The following is a 25,004-nucleotide window of genomic DNA, read 5'->3' on the forward strand; positions in this document are numbered from 1 at the left end:
AGGGGATAGACACCCTGTGTTTTTTGCTGTTGATATATGGCTCCATGAGTAATCCCAGCATTAGAATTTTGCATTGCTATCATTCACTGAAATGCTAAGTGTCCCAGAAATTTGACTTTTTCCCCCATGGATATATCTTGGCTGCAGCCCAAGTGGACTGATTATAAATGCACTTGAGTGGGAACCAGGTGTGAAACATGTCAGTAAAAGGTCTCTGCTGTTTCTCTCCCTGCCCTCCCCTCTCCGATTGTCCTGGGTCAGCCTACTTCACCAAGTAACCCAAGACAGTTGTAAGGTAGAAGAGAGAACTCTGTGTGTTCTAAGCTACAGGACCCACAGGGCAAAAATGCATCCAGATCACTGCAAGCCTGCCAGTCAGGACAACTAGCTGGCTCCAGAGTTGTTGAGGCCTGGAGCCGTTGTCCTTCTTCATACTCTTTCCACACTACCGCACAAACCCAGAACAACCTCCCTAGGCTCTGAAAACAGAAAAGGTTGTTAGTAAATAACATCTGTTGGCTGACTAATTGACATCAGTGTAAAATAATTTTGTCATTCTGTCCCCTCCCTGTGTTAAATTATATCTAATTTGTGGAATGAAAGGGGGCCCAGTACTGCTCATTCCAACCTTCTTTGCCCTACTAGGTCTGTTAATTATGGACGTGGTTGTCAAGTTCAAAGGTTCCTTCCCTCTGTTCTGCAGGCCAGGCCCTCCCTTCTTGGCTGCTTCCAACCACACTGCTGGTTTCTGAGAAATATCTGATAAGCAATGCTTTAGGCGAGTGCTCACGCCACATCTCCCTAGAGCCTCGCTGCCAGGTCTCTACCGGCTCTTGTTAATGTGGGTCACCCTGGACAATGCAGAGGCCTCAAGTACAACTTTACCTACTCCTCAGAGGTACGGGGCACAGCTCCCTACCCAAGTTCTGAGGGTGGAGGGAGGATATCCTCTTCCTTCTCCCACTGGAATGGAAAATCAGATTTCCTTTGTTCTTCTCCTAGAGTGCCACTCCCAACAGTGACCAAATGTGTATTCTTTCATTATTCTTAGCCCAAACAGAACCTTCTTTTTCCTCCAGGCTGGGAAGGAAATGCCCCTGAACTCCCTGCATAAAATCGGAGTGGCCAACACTCCTTGCTACCCCACGCCCCTAATCTGCCCCCTCACTTTCTGAACTTGATCCAGTCTTGCTATCGCCCACACCTGGTCACCAAGGCTCACAGGCCCTCTGTATACTGAGTAGCACGGTACAGAGTAGTGCCCGCCACCCACTCCCTCCACCACTGCTAGCTCCCACTATGTTTTTAAAGTTGCCTTTCATGTCTAAATTTGGTTAGATTTTTCTGCTATCATTAATGAATATCTTCAGATACCACTTTTTTTCAAATAACTACTTATTGCTTCTTAAAAATTAGTAAGAATTTCAGGCATACAGAGTATACCTACTATAAAACACTCTCACATTCAGATACCACCATGCAGTTTTAGAAATAATAAATGATTGAATTGAAGTCCCTCTGAACCTCTCTAATCACCTCTTCTACCATTTCTCTTCAAAGGTAACAGCTATATGGATTTTGTTGGGTCATTCTCATATGTTTTTATACTTTAATTACACATGGATGTATGTATAAATGATACATTCTATAGTTTTGGGTACTTTTGAAATTATATAGGAATGGTTTGACTCTGGGAAATTTTGCAGTTGGCTTTTTTCACTTCATATTATGTTTTTAGATTCAGTCATGTTGATACGTGTGACTCTTGTTCACTGTTCCTGGATATCCCCTGTATACCAAGGTGTTCTCTTACTGGGGGCCATTTCCGTTGTTGCTAACCTTTTGCTACTGACCCTTAAAGAGCAGGCCTCCCCAGGGAGATATGGACATTCTTGCACACATCTCTTTGGAAGGCCTTTGGAAGGATCTTTAAATGACAAGTTTGATTTTAGACTCTTTTGAGTTAGTCTTTGTGAATCTGGGTAAGTTCCTGTGCCTCCCTGGGCCTCAGCTTGCTTGGGCACACAGGGAGGACTAAACTAAAGAACCTCTAAGTTTCTTTCCAAGCCTAGAATTCTTTCTGGCTTCTCTGCCTCCTTACAGAGTATAGTATGTATCAGTGATGAGCAACAGCTTAGCATGAGAATCAGTTCAGGGGGAAGGGAAAAAAAAAAAACAAAAAAACTCTTGTGTGTCTGTGTGCATGTATTTAAATTCAAAATGAAAATGACTTTGAGTCCCTTGGGAATGTTTTCTTACCATGTAGATTTCTATTCTATTGACTAGATAAATATTAATGGCAAAACTGGCACTGCTTTAAAGCCATCAAGAAGTTAATGGTCGGGCTTATTCTAGTAAACATGGAAGCAGTGTTGGAGTCTTGTCTCCTGAGAGTAGATGTTGGGCTGTGTTGCCAGCTGGGCAGGCCGAGGGATTGCTCATGAGTTGGGATGACTCAGGGTCGTCGTTTTGAACATGAATTATCGTATTATGTGCTGCCAAGAAATGATGCTTTCTAAAAGACTGTTGAAATATGAAGGGCTTTTTTTTTTTTTACTCTAAGCGTAATGCCCTTCAAAAGCTGTATTTTTGAGATCGTATGGTCTTTTTAAATTAAAAAAAAAAAAAAATTGCTCCCTTCCTGCCAGAATGAGCTGTGGTTCTTGCTGCTGTTGAACTGACAGCCGCCTCCTTCTTTGCAGTCTCTCATCACCTGAGGCTAGGATACAGGCCAGTGCTTTGGAACTATACTCTCAGGGACTCGCAGGCTATGAAGATCATGGATTAGTGCAGAGATGTCGTGGCAACTACTTGGGTTGCTCATTGTCCTTTTTTTCCTTCATATTGTCTGTTAGTGGCTGAACGCTAGACGAAGTACTAGAGTTATTACCAAACCTGGTAACCTACACATCAGGCTGTTATGATTTGTCCATTTCCTATAGCTATGAACACAAAATTTTACTAATTGATAGATTGGAGTATCATTCTAACAGATACTGTGATCAATTCAACAGCTTTTCCATTCTCTCCTATTTTTAGCCATCCTGTGGGTCAGGGAAGTGACCCAGCTGCAGGGATGGGTCTTGATCAATCTAAATTTAGGGAGGAGTTTAGCTTAATCCAATCTTGGTGACTGCCCATGGCCCTGGTTGGTTCCGGATTAGCCTCTAGAACATGACATTCTCATGGCTATAGTTCTAGAAGTGAAACATGAAGGAAAGGTCGCTGGAGGCTTTGGGGAAACATTTCCTCACTTTGAGGTGAGAGGCACAGGAAGATGATCTCTTTTCTTCTCGGCATTGTTCTTGTGGTCAGGAACCGTTACCAGTCAGGGGATGAAACTGACACTCCCAAGAGGGCAGAGCCAAAGGAGGTACAGAGAAATGAGCCGGAACTACTGGACTGAGCCATCCCTGAACCTCAACTCATCACTGGGCTTATTATATGAGTCAACAAATTACCTTAAGCTAGTTTGATTTGAGGTTTCTATTATTTGCAGCAGAGAGCATCCTAATTGATATAATTACATTACTGTATTATGACTGGTTATTCTAATTCTGGAGTAGTCTCAGGAAGTTATCTTTAAAGTGAATATTAATCCACCTGTAGTCTACTGCTGTTATTGTCAAACTAATTATAAGATCTTGATTTTCATATTGTAATAGATTTCTTAGCATCCTTACTATTGTTACTACAGTATGCTAAGAAAACTTTGAACTTTCAAGTTGTTCTTAGTTCTCCCCATACTTAGTAGAATGTGACCTTTACTTACTTATTACTTAGATGAGAGTATTTAACCTTTTATTATCTACTGTATATGTGTTTCTGAATGCAGTCAAACTATCAAAGAGAGGATGGACCCTTTGCTTGATTTGAGAGTAATTCAGAGCAATATGGTAACAAAACCAAATAACACAGGATTAAGCCAGAACTTGTCATATCAGGGATGGACGTGGCCAAGGAAAGAGCTGAGGGAGGAAATGGGGGAGGACCCATGGGTGGAGTGGCAATTTCAGGGAAGGCTGCTGCGTGAGGTAGCCAGGCATGTGCAGAGGGGAGGAGGTGGGGGGGCAGGGTCAGGAGAGCAGTGCCTCAAAAAGGCTGTATTGCCAGGCAGAGGAAATTGACCCCACACCTTAATAGTGAGGTGCCATTACCTCAGAGATGGTTGACAGTTACCCTCGCGGTGGCATGGAGAGGAGTTAGACCATGGAGAGAGGCTGGCACCGAGTCCTGGGAAGCTGTTACCGTAATTCATGGGTCAGGTGACAAGAGCTATAGGATAATAGCATCTGAATATGTAATATCTTACATTGATACGGAATTTCAGAGTTCCCAGAGCACATTCAAACATGTTACTTAATTAAGTCCCCTCACCCTTTTTTTCTGGATGAAGATACAGAGGTTCAGAGCAGTTAAGAACCTCCCAAAAGGTGTCAGTGACAGAACCCAACCTATAGTCTAGGTCTTTGGACTTTCAGGTCTACTGCTTTTCAATAATAATATAAACGACATTTTCTATTATTAGTGAAATTCTAGTTGTGCTAATTTGGCTCTGCTCTGTGCATTTGTCTAACAGCTGGCTCCTGACAGCAGTGTAAACAGAAGCTAAATACCACTGGTCCCAACTCTTCTAAACACTGAACACCTCTGAATAGTGAAAAGATGGTGAAGTATTACAGATAATGGTAGAACCTCCTCAGATTACAGAAAGGTGATCCAACAAGTACAAAAAACAAAAGGCTGGATCGGGAGAAAGTTTCCTAAATGTTTTAAAGGAATGGAGAGTGACTGAGATTTTAGTGAGCCTCCAAGTGGCAGTTTTTTTGGGTACTCTCAATATTTATATGTAGAAACATTGTAGTAACATAGCTGTTGAAGGCTTTTCTCCTCCCAGCATAACTGCATTTAATGTTTAAGTCAATTTAGCAGATACGTAATTGACACGTTTTCTTGAAATGTCATGGAAACTGCTTTTAAGGGGTTCTGAACAGAATGCAAAAGAATAGAAAAATCTGAAAGCTGAGTGGCCAGATGATAAAGATTTAGCAAACTGCATCCAGGTTGTATTCATTAACTTGTCCCTTCAAAGAGTAGCAGCTTATTCCTGATAAGTGTGGAGCATTCTGATATTTGTCAAGGACTTTGTGGTTCTTTGTAGTTGAAATTTCTAATAAGTTTCGAACTACCATAGTGCAGGGTTGGGGGGGTGGATGGGTGAGAGAGGGTTGGACTTTTAACTGCCAGGGCCCCCAAACGTCTTTTACATGGTACCTGTCTGGCCCACCTTAGTGCTATTTACAGGTTAGAATCACCTGGAGAGCTTTTAAAAATTACCAATGCATAGAGCCTAGCCCAACTTTTTTTTTTTTCCTTTTTAAAGATTTTCATCCTTTATTTGAGATAGAGAGAGTGAGCACATAAGCAGAGGGTAGAGGGGGGAAGAAGCAGGCTCTCTGTTGAGCAGGAAGCCCGATGTGGGTCTCAATCCCAGGACCCTGAGATCATGACCTGAGATGAAGGCAGATGTTTAACATGCTGAGCCACCCTGGTGCCCCAGATCCTACCCTTGGCCAACGAAGTCAGAATCTCAGAATTTGGGGAAAGGAACAGACCTAGTCATAAATAGTTTTTCAAGTTCTCCAGGTAATCCTACAGTTCAGCTAGGGCTAAAAACCATTCTAGCTATTTCAGCTCCAGCCTGTAAGCAGCAGGAAATGTTTATTAAATTGTACATAGGATACTTGGTAGCTGTATAAAATAAATATGTAGGTTTTCCCGTCCCTGAGCTAACTAGGCAAGTTTGGGGCCTTAGGGTTTTGTTTTTCTCCTCAGCCAGTTGTAGGTCCTAAAGAATACATGGCAGGAAATGGAGGAAGACATTCTAAAGAGGTCTCATGGCATTTTTTTGGGAAGACTGGGGCAGGAAGGGTAGGAATCATTGTTCGTATATATTTTAGGAAGCCGAGAATATGGCATGTTCTCAGTCTATCTAAATTATGTCACTTTGAGGGATGTGATCCATTTGTATCAAAATAATGAGGCATATAATACATTGCATTTAACATGTGTGGGAATTCTTTGCAGAGTAATTAGCATTCCTTTCTTCAGCCTGTATTCAGAGGAAACATACCATTCACACCCTCTCTGTGTTCACATTTTCCAGTGCGTTGGAGAGCTTTTTTTTTTTTTTTCAATAGAAATCTTTGTCCTTTTCCTAATAAGACTTGGATTATAGTTGGAGAAATTTAGCATTTCTTTTTCTTTTTCTGGCAGGAATTGATTTTAAAATCAGAACGATAGAACTGGATGGAAAGAAAATTAAGCTTCAGATATGGTAAGTAAAAAAAAAAAATTATACGCAGAGTTTCTACCTTAATTGGAATGGAAAGTGGGAATTAAAATGTGAATTGTGGTAAGTTAGTGGTAACCTGTGAGAGCTAAAACATCTTTTCTTTACCACAACCAAGGGGGAGTGGGTGAGTATTGAAAGGTATCTCCACCAAGAATGGGAAGGTAAGGAATGATCTTAAACCTGGAAGAGATCTGAGAACTCATTCTTCCCAGACACTAATTTTGTAGGAAGGAAAGAAAACCTAAAGGTTGTACACACTTTTTCACTGTACTTGCTACAGCTTTGAAATCAGATAAGGCAAAAGTCATCACATGGTAGGAACCCTGAGCAGGTTCTTTTTAAGTACAGATCTAGATTCTAGGTTCTGCCTCTCAGCTGAGGGCTTGGGCCAATTGCTTCCCTTCTTAGGTCCTCTTTTTCCTCATTGGTAAATTGGTTGGTGAACCTGAAGATATCCGAGAGCCCCTGCAGATCTAACATTTTATTATTTGCTTTCATGTTACTTCTCTTTAAATTAAAAAAAAAAATGAGGACCACTGAACCCATCTAATGTGTGATGATGGCAGCAGTAGTCAAAGTTTAGAAATTCAGAGCAGCCTAGATTAAGAAGCAGGCAGGGCAAAATAGTAAAATAATATATATCAGCTTTTTCCTTAGGCCATTCTTCTTTGAATCTCAGAACCAGGGTATAACTAGAGCATCATGTTGAAATCCACTGGTCCTTCTTTAAAGTGGAAGAACCTAGGACTTAAGAGTGGTTAAGTCCATCTGAGGAATTCTGTCTGGGTTACTGATAAAGCTGAGACAACTCCCCAGATCTGGAGCATCTTGTCAGCTTTACATATCAGCCCAGGATAATAGTTCCTGGTATATTCATTGGGAAACATAGTGAAGGTTACCGCAGGTTGCCCTTTTTATCTATTGATATTTAGTAAGAGACCAAATATTTTGAAGATCTAAAGAAAAAGTCTAAGGGAGAAGCAAAGAGAATTTCTGACTCTATGCTGAACAGTCCTGACCATGAATAAGAATTGAATAAGAGTTGTTACTAGGAGCCTGTGGGTAGTCAGCTAATTAGAACCAAATATAATATCAGAGCATTCTTAGCAGCAGACTCCATTCAGTCTTCACGACCTGTATTTAGTATGGCAGGGGTTTCTCCTCTGTCCTCACTGCAGAGCTGATTCTAAATCCAGTAGCGTGTGAGACCAAAATATGGTTAGCTGGCTCCGAGATGCTTGGCTTCTGTTTTCCGCGTGGTGTGTTTGCCATATACCAAGCAGGTGCTCTGGGTATCTAATCCTGATCAGTGAGAGAATAGCAGAAGATGACTGTGGTGGGAAGCCTGGCCTTGCCCTAAACCTCTGAGACCGAGGATGCTTGAGGTTCATTCAAGGGGCTGAGCCATTTAACGGTTCAGTGGTAGACCTTAGCCCAGCAGAGCCTGTTGCCTCTTCTACAGAATGAGGATAAGTGTCTTACTGCTACACTGGGCTATGGTGGGTCTCACATGAGCACAGACAAATGTATTTTCTAAGGTATAAATAAACATTAAGGTATTTATTAATGTTTTTAATTTGCTGTATTTCCCTTGGGCCTCCATCTCTTATTTGGGTTGGTATACCAACGTGTATTTCCACAAATGCCTCTCTTTCCCCTGCAATTAAGTTGTACAGTTTCGTTTGCCTTAGTAGCACAGGGAGAGAATTAGTTCTGGTGGTGCACAGCAAATTTAGAAATACTGATTTTCCCAGATATCAAGGAAATTTGACTCCCTTTATAGGGATCACTTCAAGCAAAGTATGAGAAATTTTGAATTTTTCAGAATGGATTTTAAGAGAATGCCATCAACCAGAAAGCAAGAATACATGAACGTGTATATAATCTTGAGGTGTTGTTCATATCTTAAAGTGTTCAGAAACATTTTCAGCCATTCTGTGTGAAACTCCAGGCTCCCATTTAATCCCAGGCTCTACAGCTGACAAAGTTCTTGAGGAGATCCATTTTAGTGTGCTCTGCTGAGCAGAATTCACACAGTAGTAAGTGCAACCCCATTGCTTGCTTTGTACAGAAATCAGACTCTGTACAGAAATCAGAGAGCAAAATGCCTTAATCATCAGGCATTTACAAAAAGGATTATAACAACTTGCAGGGGTCCAAGAATTTAGAACTATTCTCTGTTCTCTCCCACATGTGTTTGACTAATAGAACATGCCAGTTCCTAGCGGGGCCATGTATTTTCTCATTGCTGCTTTTATCATCAAGGTCCAAGTTTCCCACCAAAGTCATTGTGAGCTCCTGACAGGCCTCTGTGGCCACCTCCGCCTCCAGCTCACAGGCACACAGCATGTTCCCTGTGCGGCTCGTTCGCCTTGCCCTTGAAACCATTGCCTTTGTGAGCCGCCCAGAATTCTCTCTACAGCTTAAGGTCTCTCCTCAGCAATGCTGGTGACAATTCTAAAACCACTTTCTCCTTTGTTTCAAATTTTAGGGACACAGCAGGTCAGGAAAGATTTCGAACCATCACAACGGCATACTATAGAGGAGCCATGGTGAGTGTGTTTGAGAGTTTTTATAACTCTTCAGGTGAGAGTAAAACATGCATATTCATTTCTCAGGGTTTTAGGATCCAAGCTACAGTCTAGCATAATGCGGGAGATAGGTTTTGGGATGTGAAAACAAGACATTTAAAGGGTTTTTCTATGCTCTCTGTTCAGTAACTGCATGCTTTGACATTGGTCTTCGTAATATTCATCAGGTTATTAGTTTATAGATGTTTTGGAACTCCTCCACACATTCTGAGCAGTTGTATATCTTAGTGGAAGCTGGGAGACCAGTTAAAGGCAATGACGGTAATTCAGGCTAATAGACGAGAATAGGAATAAGACTGGGCTTAGGAGTTGAGGGGTCAGAATCGGGAGATCGTGTGGTTTTCGGGCCTGTAACAGGTTTTAGTGACCCTGGCTGTGAGGAGATAAGTCTCAGGGTCTGCTTGGGCTGGCTGGCAGGGTTGTATCACCCTTTATCAAAACAAGGGTATAAGGAGGAAGACAGGATTTGGAGGGGACAAAGACAGCCTTGTGTTTTACTTAGTTGAGTTTTTGGTGACCACACGGGACATTTGGGAGCTGCTATCTGGTCATTGGTCTCCAAAACACATCTGACCCTGTTTTCTTCAGCTTTGTCTTGTGCCGTTTTGCCATTGGATCTATGAACCCTTACCAGGCTGCCTCTTTCACATCTGTACTCAAAATAACCCCATACTACTTCATAGCAACTGTCAAAGTTGTAACTAATTGTGTAATTATTGGTTTATTGTTTTCTTTGCTAGCTGGCCATAAGAGGAAGGGGCCTTGTCTATCTTGTCCACTACTGGTAACACAAAGTATAAGATCAGGCACATAGTGGGGGCTCACTAAATATTTGTTGAATGGACAGACAAATGGGTAGATCTAGCACTTAATATAGGAGGGTGGTCTGGTGATACAGATTTTGGAATCGTTACCATGTAAGTGTCAGTTGATACATTTAGGAGATAAAACTGTTTAGAAATACCAGACATGGGGCGCCTGGGTTAAGCCTCTGCCTTCGGCTCAGGTCATGGTCTCAGGTCCTGGGATCGAGCCCCACATTGGGCTCTCTGCTCACCAGGGATCCTGCTTCCCCCCGACCTCTGCCTGCTGCTCTGCCTACTTGTGATCTCTCTCTCTCTCTGTCAGATAAATAAAGTCTTTAAAAAAAAAAAACAGACATGAGGATCTTTAAAAATACAATGACAATGCCTTTCATTAAACCTGTATAACAAATGTATTATGTTTTAAGTGTCTTCAATTTATGTAGACGGATAGTGATATTTTGATCAGCCCATATTTGAAGAAATGATTTTATTTTTTAAGTATAAAAAGAAATAACTTTATTTTTTTACTTTATTTTTAAAAAGATTTTATTTATTTATTTGACAGAGAGAGAGATCACACAAGTAGGCAGAGAGGCAGGCAGAGAGAGAGGGGAAAGCAGGCTCCCCACTGAGCAGAGAGCCTGATGTGGGGTTCGATCCCAGAACCGAGATTATGACCTGAGCCAAAGGCAGAGGCTTAACCCACTGAGCCACCCAGGCACCCCTAAAAAAGAAATAATTTTTTTTTTTAAAGATTTTATTTACTTATTTGACAGAGAGAGATCACATAGGCAGAGAGGGGTAAGCGAGGCTCCCTGCTGAGCAGAGAGCCCGATGCAGGGCTCGATCCCAGGACCCTGAGATCACAACCTGAAAGGAAGGCAGAGGCTTAACCCACTGAGCCACCCAGGTGCCCCAAAAAGAAATAATTTTAAAACAGTATAGTTACGATCTTATTATAGTAGTAAGAAGCAAGACATTTCTACTTGCAATAATAAAGTACACAACAGAAGTGATTACCTTTTTCTCTAGTCACTATCTCTGTTTTAACTGAAACACTCCTTTAGCTCCATTTGGTACTGATTCTTACAATGTGCAGTCAGGTAGAAAGGGTGTATCACCTTCATCACAATCACTAATTCATTTAAAGTAAACAGTAAAAAAAAATGTTTACAGACTATTCACACAGTGAGACAGTGGAAGAATTTGTTTTTCCTTCTTTGTACTTTAAAATTTTTATTATAAATCTCTTAATTAAAAAGACAAAGGACAAAAAAGAGATTTCTGGAGGGTAGGAGTACACTGACACTGTATTCTATAACTTTAAATGTATGACGTACTCAATAAAGGTTTTTCTTACAGGGAATTATGCTGGTCTATGACATCACAAATGAAAAGTCCTTTGACAATATTAAAAATTGGATAAGAAACATTGAAGAGGTATGTATGAAGGAGAATGATGATACAAGAGAGGAGTCCTTCTGGGTGCTTCCGGAGGGTTCCTTCTTTCTCTGGAAGAGGCAGCTGAGCTGCTGAGAAGTACACCAGGGGCAGCTGAGGCCCCCTTGCTCTGAGGAGCACAGCCGGAGTGATCTCTGGTGCCCCAGGTCGAACCGCTGTATCCAGTAGGGAGCTACACACAGCAGAGCAGTCTCACTAAATTTTAAACTTGGGCCGGATCTTGAAAATAATTTAATCCAAGTCCCCATTTTACCCATGTTGAAAACTGAGGCCAGAAAGAAGAGACTTGCTTGTGCTCCTCAAGCTTTAAAGTCTGACTCCCAGCTTCTTGCTGTCTGACTGGCAAAGACATCTCCCTGTTCCATCAACTTAGCATTTTTCCCTTCTAACCTTTTCTCTATCATTAGATATTTGAAATTTGGTTTAATTCCAGATTGACTGGTATTAAGACTTTTTTTTAAAATGTCTTTAACATTTCAGAAAGAAATCTGACTTTAAAATCATTTTGTACACATTAATAATAACTGACAAGATTTCATATTTTAAGTAGTTCAGAATCCAGAATACCATCCTCATTGGCTCACTCAGTACTTATTTTTTTCCTTCTTTGACCCAAACTAGTATTTGGAAGTTTTGTTGTTGGATTACCAGAAGTTCTACTTCTGTTTGTTCATGTACCAAAAAAGGCACAAGAATGACTGTAAGCCTTTGGGGAAAAAGTTCACATAGGCTCTTATGCTGTACCTTTTCCCTCCTCCCATCTTTTAAATTTTTCCCTGCACCAGGCTTTGTGTGGAGCAAAAGATTATTTTTCTTATTATTAAATTTATGGATATGTTTCTGACAGGTTAGGATTTGTCTGTTGAATAGCTGTGTTTTGCTCTGGCTGTTTTTACAACGTACTATTTTCTCCCCATAGCATGCCTCCTCAGATGTTGAAAGAATGATCCTGGGTAACAAATGTGATATGAATGACAAAAGACAAGTGTCAAAAGAAAGAGGAGAGAAGGTAAATTTGAACAGAATGCTTAAAGATTAGAATCTATTCACACGAAGCAGTTATTTTCTTAGTATTACTTAATTATTGATTTCAGGTTGAAGAATATCTGTATTTTAATCCTTTAAAAAAAACAACAGAGATGTAATCCATACTTGAATAGTATGAATTAGTATTCGAGATCCAGCTCCATATATTGTGTAGTCATGACTCATTCCTGAAGAATTTGCTGTTTTCTGGGAGATACAAATTGGTCCTTTTTCAGATTCCTGCAGCTGAGGGTTCAGGCTATTTCTTCCATATCCGTGTGAAAAATGCCCAGTTTTAAAGGGCAAATAAATCATTCTCTTCAATTAAAAGCGGTCAGATAGGTGAAGCTTAACCAGTAATCACATTCCAATTCATTATTTTTTTCCTAAAACTGTTATTTACACCATATTAGATTTAGGTCATTATGATTAAACTACTTTTAATTCATCAAGCTGTGGATGTCATTTATGGTGTTTTCTATTTTGTACCCTGCAAAAAAAGCAAGAATTTATTACATGTACATATTTATTTCTATAACATTTTCTAAATTAGAGTCTTCAGTTTTTAAGTCTTAGAATTTTGCTTTGGCCTTTTTTTAGTGATGCATGCAAAATGTATTTTGTTTTTAAATCTGACTGCAAACTATTTTTCTGTAAGAACATTCATTTAATCTTGCTATTTTAAATAAACTGGGAACTTTTTGGGAGTAGATGGAAATATAAACCAAATAAAAACGAAAGCAGTGAGTACTTAGTATTTTAAGCTTTCATTCTTTATGTACCAATTTATTAAAAAATAATGAAAAGTCAGAATAGTAACTGTTAGAGAGTTGTACTTTGGGAGCAGGTGACAGGGGTCAGTGAATCCCAAATTAATGGTAGGAGCAAGTATCTGTCTCATGCTTTTTCTTGTAAGCGTATTAGAGAACTAAGGCATAATAGAACAAAAGAATAATTTAAGTCATGTCTTGAGTGGAAGCACTGCCATTTTACTTATGATGATTAAGTTAGATATCTACATTTCAAACACATAGAAGAAAGCAAAGAAATTTGAGAACCACAAGAGTTTTCAACTAGATCCTGTACCCTTGGGACTTTGAACAACCTAGAAAAAGGAAATGCTTTATATGTTGAAGCAACTTGAACAAAATTTAAATGTTTCTGTTTGCCTTTCAGTTAGCTATTGACTATGGGATTAAATTCTTGGAGACAAGTGCAAAATCCAGTACAAACGTAGAGGAGGTAAGAAAGAAATGTTCGGTGACCTGTTACGGGGTAACATTAGAGCTTAGATGCTTATGTTCAAGCAGCTCTCCAAAGTTGTCATTTTCTTAGTGAATGCCTTCTGTGAGCTCCTCCTCCATTTTGTGAATTTTTGTGCTTCTGACTTTTATGGGGACCCAGGTTGTTGAATTTCTAGCAACCAGCCCCCACATGGGCTATATGAGATTGCTTGATTAAGATTCACTGAGCAGAAGGTAGAAGTTCCGTTCAAGCTCAGCTTTGCCCTTTGTTTAGGAAGCCAGAAATCCTGCACTCGCCGAACAAGCACAGTGTTTTTTGCTCATTTATCATGGTTTGTGTCATCCTATAGTAGCCTGTAGCAGGAGAATCTTAATTACTTTCATGTCTGTACTCTCTCAAGAGAGAATTAAACTGATTATTGAACAGATTTCCTTAGATTGAACATGATACATTGTAACACAACAGCATTTAGTAGAAATAAATGTGTTTATCAGAGAGTGGTTTTAATAAATTTTCAGTAAGTTAATTGTTAAAGACAAATCATCTAGAGTCTTCTAAGAATAAATTTTCTTTACCAAGGGCAGTTGTTGATAATATTTTCTTTTTTAAAAACATTTTTTAGGGAAGCCTGGGTGGCTCCATTGGTTAAATATCTGCCTTCAGCTCAGGTCGTGATCCTGGAGTCCTGGGATCGAGTCCTGCACTGGGCTCCTTGCTCAGTGGGGAGCCTGCTTTTCCCTCTGCCTGCTGCTTCCCCTGCTTGTGCTCTCTCTCTTTCTGACAAATAAATAAATTAGTAATTTTTTAGAATTTATTTGAGATTGAGAATGAGAGAGAGAGCGCATGAGAGGGGAGAGGGTTGGAAGAAGAAGCAGACTCCCCACTGAGCAGGGGGCCCGATGCGGGACTCGATCCCAGGACTCCAGAATTATGACCTGAGCCAAAGGCAGTTGGTTAACCAACTGAGCCACCCAGGTGCCCCATTAATAACATTCTTAAGACTTGTTGTAAAAATGATAAGTGTGTTAATACATGCAACTGAATGAACAGTAATACTGATGGTTTTATAGACATTTCATTTCTTAGACTACCACCATCCACCATAACCATTATGGCTTAAAATTCAGATTTAAGTGACTTTATTAGCTAAGGGACACTGGTCAGAACTTTTTCTTCGTGTTTTTAATAACTACCACTAATTGTTTCAGGTTGGCTAATGGGTGTTAGGAAACAGGAAGCTTCTGTTGATTTATTTACACAAGCATAGAGGAGCAGAAAAATGCTTCCTTCTGCTTGCCACAAAAGGATTTCCTTCCATCAGAAAGAGGGGAACCTCTTAAGTAGAAACAGGAGAAAATCTGTGCCCTGAGATGGCCCAGGTAGTGTTTCTTCCACAAAGTGAACTCTGTACCCTGGCTTAATGGAGCAGGTTTAGGTCTCTGTTTGTGGCTGCACTGTGATGGCATCTGAGGCTTACAGAGAGCTGTGAGCTATGCCAGTACAGAGCTGAGAGTTGCCCGAGCTGTTTATTCTGACCAGGTATTTGGCAGAAATTAGTAGCTTTCCCAGAGTTTTAATTTAGTGTCTCTAGCTTTTCCTAGAAACTGGGATGAGCTTCCTTCGAAACTTAGACTCACAGGTGACCAGTGTGACAGTGCAACATTGGTAATAAGTGAGGAGAGTGGTTATCATGCTGTTTCTCTTTGACTTGATTGGACATAAACCTCCTGAACATCTTTGGGGGCAATAGGGTGGTTGGGAATAAAGAGACCGACAGTAGTGGGTTTAGCATGGAGACAACTGAAGATTCTTTAAGAGTCTTGGCTCTGTAGAGAGGCACCTGGCTGGCTCAGTCAGTGGAGCATGTGTCTTTTGATCTTGGAGTTGTGAGTTCAAGCCCCATATTGGGTGTAGAGATTACTTAAAAATAAAATCTTAAAAAAAAAGTCTTGGCTCTTTAGAAACAAAGTAGAAATGATAGGTTTAAAAAATACTTCATTTGGGTCACAGCACACTAGGCACAAAATGTCACTGAGATTACTCAGGTTTTTCCTCTTTCTGTTTGAACTTAATTCCATGGTAGGGAATTGAGCTGAGCTAAGACATAGAAGATGATACAATTCTCAGGTACAAGAGTGAAAGCAATTTGAAAGAGAGGATATTGGGGATAAAAGGTAGAGATTTTTGTGGAAACAGATTCTAGAGCTCTAGCATAATTCATTCAATTATTAGACATATTCAGCATCTCCAAGACAAGACACTGTACCCTGCTCTGAGGACCTGCAGTGACCTAGAGCCTCTGCTCCCACAGGTGCTTTTGTTGCACTGAGGAAGGTTCCTATAACTCAGCAAGTGTCGCAATGAGGAACTTGTGCTAGGTATTATGTGCAGAAAATATTTGATGAGTGAATGAATGACAGGGTTTTAATTTAATTTAATTTATTTATTTTAGCAAGAGAAAGAGCACACATACACGAGCAGGGGGAGGAGCAGATGGAGAGGGAAAAGGAGAGGGAGGTAATCTCCAGCAGACTCCATGCTGAGCACAGAGCTCAGTCCCATGACCCCAAGATCACAACCTGATCTGAAACCAAGAGTCAGATGCTCAACCTACTGAACCACCCAGGTGCCCCATGATTGACAGTTTTTTAATACTGGAAAGTGTTCATGATATCATTGAAAAATAAGATACAATATTCAGGTGTATACTACGATTACAGTTATGTTCTTTTCTCAATTAAAAAGTGTCAAATAATATTTTATAATGAAATAATGGTAACATTCTACATTTCTATTTTATAAAATATAAACATACATTAATAAAATTTTTGGTTTTACCTTTAGGCATTTTTTACACTTGCACGAGATATAATGACAAAACTCAACAGAAAAATGGTTCGTATCACTTTTTTTACTTTCATTATGTTATTTGTTAAATTTGTTTTTCTTATTTTTGCTGTTTATTTATTTGATTAAAAGGATAGGGCTGTTTGTAATATAGTCACAGTGACTCATTTTTTCCTGAATCACATATTCTCCTGATTGAATTTTGATTCTTATTTCTGTTTCTTATGAACTGTGGCTGCTTCCATTCTTTCATCTAATTCTGTAGGCGGTCTTTAATGGAATTTTGACCAGCATAATTAAAATAATAATGACACAAATTACATTTTTGCCAAGAAATTTTCTAGCTTAGTTTTAACGTGACAGGTATTTATACGTACATGTAATTATGATCTTAAAGTTCCTAAAGTTCACTTAAATTAGAAATGATGTCCGTGATGAATCGTTAAGAGCACCTTGAAAGTTTGTTTTCGCCAGAATCCTTAATATAACTGCATACCTTTCATTAGCAACTCTTCTTACCTCTAGCAAGAGGATTGTCTATACCGATATCCTAACATTGTTTCCATCATTACCCTTGAAACTTTACACTCCAGTGGCTATTTTTCTGAACTGGAAATGGGAGCTTCCCATCTAATATATTATTAATTTAAAGGTGCTAGCCTAAAATATGTTTCTCATTTTAATCCACTTCCAAAGATATGGACAACATCAGAGCCTGACAAGTCCCCTTTCTAATAAATTACTCTACCAAAGACACATTTGTGGTGTAGTTTGACATTTGTACATTTTAGATAATCGGGATCAATCCATGAAACTTTTATTTCCTTGGTAACTTCATCTTCCCTTTCTTCCCTTTTTTAGAATGACAGCAATTCATCAGGGTCAGGTGGACCAGTGAAAATAACAGAGAACCGATCAAAGAAGACCAGTTTCTTCCGTTGTTCGCTACTTTGATGAACTCAGTTTCTGAGAGACTGCAGCACACCTAAAGGACCCTTTCCTGCTTCTCTGAAAGCACAGGTCAGCCAGCCTCAGAATCACACCGCCTGGCTGCTGCTGAGAGCACCACTGAACCTAGACTTCTCAACACAGAATGCCATGTGGATTCCAGCCTCATGGCCTATCACGTTCACAGGCTCCTTTTTTCAAACATGGAAGCAATGAAGTGGAGACATACGCAGGACTTAACTTGTTTTTCCTTTGGTTTGTCCCAGAAGCTGCTATCTTTTCTTTTTCACTTTGCACATCAGTGTTAGCCTATTCCTGCTACAGCACAGTTTCAGACTCATATTTGCACACTTTTGCCTCATTATAAGTTCTAGACAAATTTGTGCACCTGCGGATGTTTGGAAAAGTAAAACATTTAAAGCAGAAGTTAACATACTAAAATTAAAAGAAGTTTAGTCTGGGTCGTGTGGCCAGATAGAATTTTTTTAAGGGCTCTAATTTGTGATTTCCTTAAATAAGAATCATTAAATTCTGATAAAAGTGATCTTAAAAATTCATTTAAAATGTCCTTCTATTCATCAGAGGCCATAATTCCTTTATTTCTTCAGGTTATTTAGAATTTTGCTTCATTCCTGACCTTTTTGTTGGAAAGTTTGGGTAGCTGAATAAGTCACTTTTTCAATCGATTACCTCTCTCTGATCACTAGAAGCTACATTTGGAAATCACCTTAATATTGCGTTTCCTGGGGGTTATATTTACTGTTCTCTCCTATGTTTGACCTCTTGTAACCACTCAGTGATCAAAAACATAACGTATTTGAACATTGTTGTCTGTTTCTAATTGTGAACTTCTTGAGCTGAAATTTTACATAGGCAAAGAGATGTACCATTTAGATCTTATTTTAGCATCTTATTGTGGTTCTGTCATATCAGCATCGTAATACATGCAATGTATTTTTTCTTAAGTTCACTCTTTAACTTGCTGGTTTCGTTTGTAATACCCAGTCTCTACTGTGATCCCTGTCTGCAAAAGTTAACAAGTATTGGATTTAGATTTTTGTTTGTAGAAAGCTTACCTATAGGGAGATAGATTAACTTGTTGCTATCAAGTGTAACAGAGATAGCTCTTGGTAATGGTAAACAGAATGATTTTTTGTTCTGTTTTTACTTGAGCTCCCTTCTTCTTCTCCCCCCCCCTTCCTCCTCCTCCTCCTCCTCCTCCTCCTTCTTCTTCTTCTTCTTTAAACAAAGGTAATTAGACCTAGTACAGCCTCTAGGAAAAGTCTTGCCTTTTTGTTAGAGAAAATAGGAGCAAGATTTTCCATTTTAAAACATCTGTTATTGAATGTGTAGAACCCGGTTCCATCTGTTTGGGTTTATTGTTATAGAACTCGGTCCAGTCATTTGGGCCAAAACCAGCCAAAAGCTCAGCTGCCTTTCTAACCAGACAGTGGTACTGGGATACCTTTTGTAGATGAAACCTTCACATAAGAAAAAAATAAAAAGCTATTTAGTGTTAACTTATGTGCCAAATTCAGATCATGTTGTTGTTATTCTAGCCTTCGATGTCATAATACAGCAGGGAGTAATGAGTAGGTGATTAGGGAAATGAATTCTGCTAATAATTATCCTTCCTGTTAGGCTTTTTATGTTTCATGAAGGTTACCATCATGCTTGACAGTTGAGAGTGGAGATGAAAATGGAAATGAATTGCTTGTTCAAGCAATGGATTCAAGCAAATGGATTGCTTCAAATCAAGACATAACTAATTGGAATGCTTGGACCCATCAGACCTTTACTATTGTTTGAAAACTTGTGTACAGTTTAGCAGCTGCAAATATACCAGAGCTATTTTTGATGCATACACTAAACTTCATGTTGGCAGATCTCAGCCTTCTTGATTTCGTTTGTTTGTTTGTATTTACCTATAGGCCTACAGGCACCTGGTTATATCCCAGTCTAATCAGTAGTTGCTTGATTGAAAGTTGATTGTACATCTACCATATTAAAATTAGCTCAGTTTTTGGAAAGAAAAAATAATTTCTTAGAACCATCTCTTATTTACTAATTTTCTGAAAAAGATCCAAGCAGTTAAGCTTTCTGAATGGTAACGAAATACTTTCTAAAAGGCAAGTGCTAGGACACCATGTATGAATGTAATTCTCCTAGTAATTTACCTCTGACTATTTGGTGTCTTAACACTTTGGTTTATATCTCAGGGGTTGTCTGCAAACCAAAACTGACATATTCTGTGGTTAGCTTTTGTTTTTTTGTTTTTAAACACAATGCTTTGCTTTTGTTTCATTCCTTCTCTCTTCTTTTGTCTGATGTGGGTTAATAGTTAGTCTCCACGATCTTCCCTTTGAAAGAGCCTGTAAAAGTTAGATGAGTCTAAAAGTGCTCTTTGAAGTAGCAGCAATTTGGAGGTAGATCCTCTGTTATATAGAAATAAATCGTCCTTGCTATTTTCTTACGTTTAGCTTTGCTAAATTGTATATAATTTGAGCTAAGACCATAGGAAGTTCACTTTCTGCATGGTAAAATGACCCAATAAATATTCCACTTTGCTTAATAATGTACATATAGTGCATTATTTTTTCTATGTGTAGATGAATTTAGTGACAGATAATTGTCTGTTCCCTGCTGAAACTGAGGAAAGCTAGTTTGTGTGAATATGTTTGTGGTCTTACGGACAAGGTACAGAAAGGCGTTTGCAGCAGTATTTGTGGTTCGGGGGCTGCACGTGACTATCAGTGTGCTGACTCTTGACAATGATTGGACTAGACCTTTTCAAGTAGAGTCTGAGGATTTCAGACACTGAAGATGTGCTGTAACTCAGTAGCATGTAAACCAGTTGATTGTAAAACGTTTCACTGGGAATTTATTTTAGCTATGTTTTACTTCGTACAGATTATGAGAAAATAATCCACCTGTGCATTGGTTAGGAGGTGCCGCAGGGTTTCTTACTATTTACATGAACATTTTGTGCAGTCTTTGTTATAAATGTTCAGAAGACTATACTCTTTACTTTGAAGGACTATTTTTCATTATACCTCATTTAGCTAACTAGTATTCTAATACCTGATAGAAAACCAGTGAGCCAGCCTTGAAGCCTCCAACACCATTTAGATTATATGTTTTGTTTTGGACTAAAGACATCATTGGAAAAGGTAGGAGATAGCTTATTCTAGAATAGAACATACATGTCATAGCCACTAGTGCGAACAAGGTATGATCTCCCTGTCTCCCTTAAGAAATTTAGCTGTGCAATATAGATGAACGTTTGCAGAAATTTCTAAGTAAGAGATTATAATTCCATTTTACAGATTCTGAATGCTGAGAATCTGTATTAAGACTTATAAAGTTTTTCCTGTGAACAGTAAGTGATGCATTTAAGCAGATTTTATTTTCTAGTTCATGACTTAGCTTTCTTTATAAATTTAGTACTTAATCTTTAAAGATGAGCTTTTAAGCTTCAAATTTTAATACAGCATTTCATTATGTTGGTTTACTTATCTCAGATTTTAAGCACTCATTTCTGCCATCAGGTTTTTTAGAATTTTTCTTCTAACAGAAAAGACATTCCTTTTCCCTTCTTGTTATATGCAAAGAAGGGAGGGAAATGGAATGTCCAAAAAAAAAAAAAAGAGAGAGAGAGAGAGAAAGAGAAGAGAGATTTCTTGTCCTAGAGGGACCTAGAGGGAATATGCTAATAAAATTTTAAATCTCAGCACAATTTTACAGAGAATCAGTCTTTTTTTTTTTTAAGACTAATAAAATTAACGCGAGTCCTGTTCAGTCTGAAAAAATTCTAAATGACTGAAATTTACAGAAGTAAATATCAGCAAATAATTATTTTAGGGATATTTTCAAATTTTACTTCATTTTTTGAAATGCTTGTGCCATATGCGATTGCATTTCTTATTGCCAAGAACTAATAGAACTTCTGGTTTCATTTTCTTACCTTTTTAAAAATGTGAACTTAATTATTATAATTCATTCCTATGGCCTTACAGATGGGTTATATTTTGTTTTTTGCAGCTGACACTGCAGTTCCTTCAGTGCAAAATGCCATAAACTATTTGACTAAAATCATGCCCCCAATGGGAAATACTAGTTTTTCCATAGATTTATCCTTCTGTATATGTTTCAGCATATTTTATTTTTGCTTCAACAGCTTAATGTGAAAAGCTCCTGCAGATAAAGTGAACCTGTCATGTGGTTAATCTTGTTTAAGCCAATTCATTAACTGTATACTGATACTGATGCTGTGGTTTGGTTTGGTTTTGTTTTTAAATGGATTTTATTCCAGGTGAACTTTTTTTTACAGTAATGTTCGTCTAAAATAAAAACTACGTAATGAAAATAACTCATGACTCTGAAATGAATTGCACGTTAAAAAAAACATTTCTTCAGATTCTTCAGAATCTACGTGTATGATTCAAACCATGGTGGGCTTGAGATATTTTAGCAAACTTATCTGACTTGGAATTGCTTAAAGACTCAGAAAAATTGAGGTACCTGGCTGGCTCAGTCATTAAGCGTCTGCCTTCGGCTCAGGTCATGATCCCAGGGTCCTAGGATCGAGCCCGCATCTGGCTCCCTGCTCTCACCCTCTCCCAGTCCCCCTGCTTGTGCTTTCTCTCTCTTGCTGTCTCTCTGTCAAATAAATAAAATCTTAAAAAAAAAAAAAAAAAAAAGAGAGAGAGAGAGAGAGAGAGACTCAGAAAAATGGGCAGATCTCCTGCTCTTACCTAGATCAGAATACACTGAGGTGATTCTGTTACAGAATTGTTACAGAATGGCAGTCTTAAATTGATCATCCTTTCCTTCTTAGTCCTGTCAAGTTTAGTTTCTGTTGTTTGGTTTTCACTTCCAAATGCCACAGATTGAGACCCCAGCCCTGTCACTATTCTCCCACAATGGTTGTGCACGTTCCTGGTCGTAGCCTTTCGTGTTCATCCCCAGCACCATTTTGAAACTTCACTGTTCTCAAGTTTCCCACTTCTCTTCCTTTACTCTTGCTAAGTCTTTCAGTTCTTGCTTCCCAGAGAAAAGCATCAGTGAGCCATCTCTTCCTCTCTATCCTATGGCCTACCAAGGTCCAGCACCCAACGCCACTCATCCTCACTCCTTCCTCTTGGAGCAGAAGCATCCCTTCTCTTCTGTGCCTTTCTCACCACTGCCTCTTTTCTGCACTCATCCTCCCACTTCTGCCCTTCAGAGAACTTGAAGCTCTTTCTCTTCCACCTTCACACTCTTATCCCATGTTACACCTGGCCCCTCATCATCTAAGCACCCTAACGCCACAGATGTTGGCCTTGTGTCTCTCTCCCCTATTGTCCTTTTTTCTCTTCTTCCTGTTGTAGCTAAGCTTTTTCAAAGAGTTGTCTACAGTTACCATCTTCACTTTTTTGTTTTTCCTTCATTTCTCAGCCTACTCCAGTCTGGCTTCCCAGCCCCTTCACTGACATTGGTCTTACAGTAGCCTAGTTGCTGAAGTTGCAGACAATTTTTCATCCTTATCTTGGTTAACCTCTTGGTGGCATTTGACCAGTATATCTCTTCCTCCCAGAAATGTACTCATAGCTTCTGCGACAGTATTCTCCTAATTGTCCACTTTTCCAAAAATAATTTCATCCTTTTTCATGGCTCTTAAATGTTCATAACTTCTGTGATCGGGGGAATAATGGCCCCCAAGGATGTTCATGTCCTGATCCCTGGAACCTGTGAATGTCACTCTACATAGCAAAAAGGACTTAACAGATGTGGTCAAGGTAAGGCTTTTGAAAGGGGGGGGGGTGTCCTGGATTATTGGGGTGGAGTAATATGTAATCCCAAAGGTCTTTATGGGAGGGACACAGGAGGAGTTGGAATCAGAAGGAAACAATGAGATGACAGAAAGGGAGTGAAGGTGTGAGCATGCAGGCCTGTGAGCCAAGGGAGGTAAGTAGCCTCTGGGATTTAGAAAAGGGAAGGGGAAGAGATTGTCTCCTAAAGCCTCCAGAAGGAACCAGCCTGGTCCTGACACTGGCTTTAGACTGGAAAAGTCATTTCATAATTCTGGCCTCCAGAACTCTTAAGAGAATAACTTTGTGGTTTCTTAAGCGCTACATTTGTGATTATTTGTTACCGCAGCAATAGGAAATTAATATGGCTTTCAAGTTTATATCTCTAGCCCCGCCCTCTTTGCAGACAGGAAGATATCCAAATTGATCTGCCTATTGGCCATCTCCCCTGGGATCTGCTACAGGTACATCAAACAACATGTCTGTGTCTTAACTCTGCTCTCCATCTTTCCTGCTCCCCAGCAGTTCCCACCAACAATCCTTAAGCCCAGGAGGAGAACGCTGTTCTCTTTCCTCTTTTCTCCCTCATGGTAGATGTTAGCACAATCATCTACTTAGGTCGACAAGTAGCCTCCAAGTCTTATAGATCAAACACCTTTATCTCTTCCTCATCTATCCACTTGTCCATTGTTTCTGCCCCTGTCTGTGTTCCGTGTTTTGCCTAGATCTCTGCAACCTCTCCTAACCAGTTGCCCAGTCTCTACTCTTAGTTTCCTCCAAGCCAGTTTTCACAGCACCAACAGGAATCTTCTGTCACTGCCAAATTTAATCCTTCAGTGGTACCTCACAACCTTGGGGTAAAAGCTAAACTCTTTAGCCTGGCAAACAAAGAGCTTTACCACCCCCACATCTTTTCTCTCTGGCCTGGGATCTTGTCATACCCTAACTCATACCCATTTTGAACATCACCAGTAACTGCAGTTTCCCGAACACACCACCATGCTTTCTCATTCCTTCGCTTATGCTGCACCTTTTACTGACTTCCTGCCCTTTTTCCAGCTAACTCTTCCATGTCTTTCAGGACTCAGTAAGGGTTTCTCTGGGAATACTTTGGGCACAACCCATCCAGGTTAGGAGCCCCCTCCCATGTGTGCCCAGAGTTTCAACACACTGGATTCTAACTGTCTGCTTATTCTCTTCCCACTAGACTCTAAGTTCCTGTAAGCATGGGGACCAGACTTCAGCTTTGTATCCATAGTATCCTGGAAGGAGTCTGGCACATAGTAGGTGTTTAATAAGTGTTGGAAGAGAATCAGTGAGCTTTAGCGATCATCAAAATTAACATGTTGAAGAAAGCTATGTCATTTTGGAAATTTTTTCCATTTACTTCTTAATTGAAAACGTGAGGAGTAGGGATACCTTGGTGGCTCAGTTGGTTAAGTGTCTGCCTTTGGCTCAGGTCATGATCCCAGGGTCCTGGGATCGAGCCCCAAGTTGGGCTCCCTGCTCAGCAGGGAGCCTGCTTTTCCCTCTGCCTGCCGCTCCCCTTGCTTGTGCTCTCTCTTTGAAAAAAATAAAATCTTTTAAAAAACCAAGCAAACAAACAAAAGGAACTTGAGGAGTCAATGGCACTGTTACTTAGCCTCAAACTCCTCTCTTAATAACAGCATTGTTGAAGACCATGTAAAAGGGCTTTTTAAACAGCAATGCCCTATATAAGTGTAAGGTACTATTATTCAGAGAAAACTTGAAATTAGTTTTTCTAGTAAATAACCATGAATGCTGAAGAAGACTATTTTACTGGTGACTTTGTCAGTTTGGTCCAGCTGCTTTCTTCTTTTCTATTCCAGAGGACATCATTAAAGATGTCTTTACTGATGGGGGGCCAAACTCATTACATTTTGCATTACCTTCCCCCCCCCTTTTTTTTTTTTAC

The 25,004-nt window shown here is 39.6% G+C and overlaps 1 protein-coding gene across 1 annotated transcript in view; it reads left to right on the forward strand.

Annotated features, from left to right (window-relative positions):
* The window catches only part of RAB8B (RAB8B, member RAS oncogene family), a 60,444-nt gene extending 38,799 nt beyond the window's left edge, over positions 1 to 21,645 (forward strand). Inside the window, exons 2-8 of the mRNA XM_044232298.1 lie at positions 6,277 to 6,337; positions 8,847 to 8,907; positions 11,115 to 11,192; positions 12,133 to 12,222; positions 13,416 to 13,481; positions 16,329 to 16,379; positions 17,193 to 21,645. Of these exons, the coding sequence (XP_044088233.1) occupies positions 6,277 to 6,337; positions 8,847 to 8,907; positions 11,115 to 11,192; positions 12,133 to 12,222; positions 13,416 to 13,481; positions 16,329 to 16,379; positions 17,193 to 17,285 (500 nt within the window). The 3' untranslated portion in view covers positions 17,286 to 21,645. The remainder of the gene's footprint in view (positions 1 to 6,276; positions 6,338 to 8,846; positions 8,908 to 11,114; positions 11,193 to 12,132; positions 12,223 to 13,415; positions 13,482 to 16,328; positions 16,380 to 17,192) is intronic.
* The last annotated feature ends 3,359 nt before the right edge of the window (positions 21,646 to 25,004 follow it).

The sequence above is a fragment of the Neovison vison genome, chromosome 13, assembly GCF_020171115.1.
Source record: "Neovison vison isolate M4711 chromosome 13, ASM_NN_V1, whole genome shotgun sequence".
Classification (NCBI taxonomy): Eukaryota; Metazoa; Chordata; class Mammalia; order Carnivora; family Mustelidae; genus Neogale; species Neogale vison.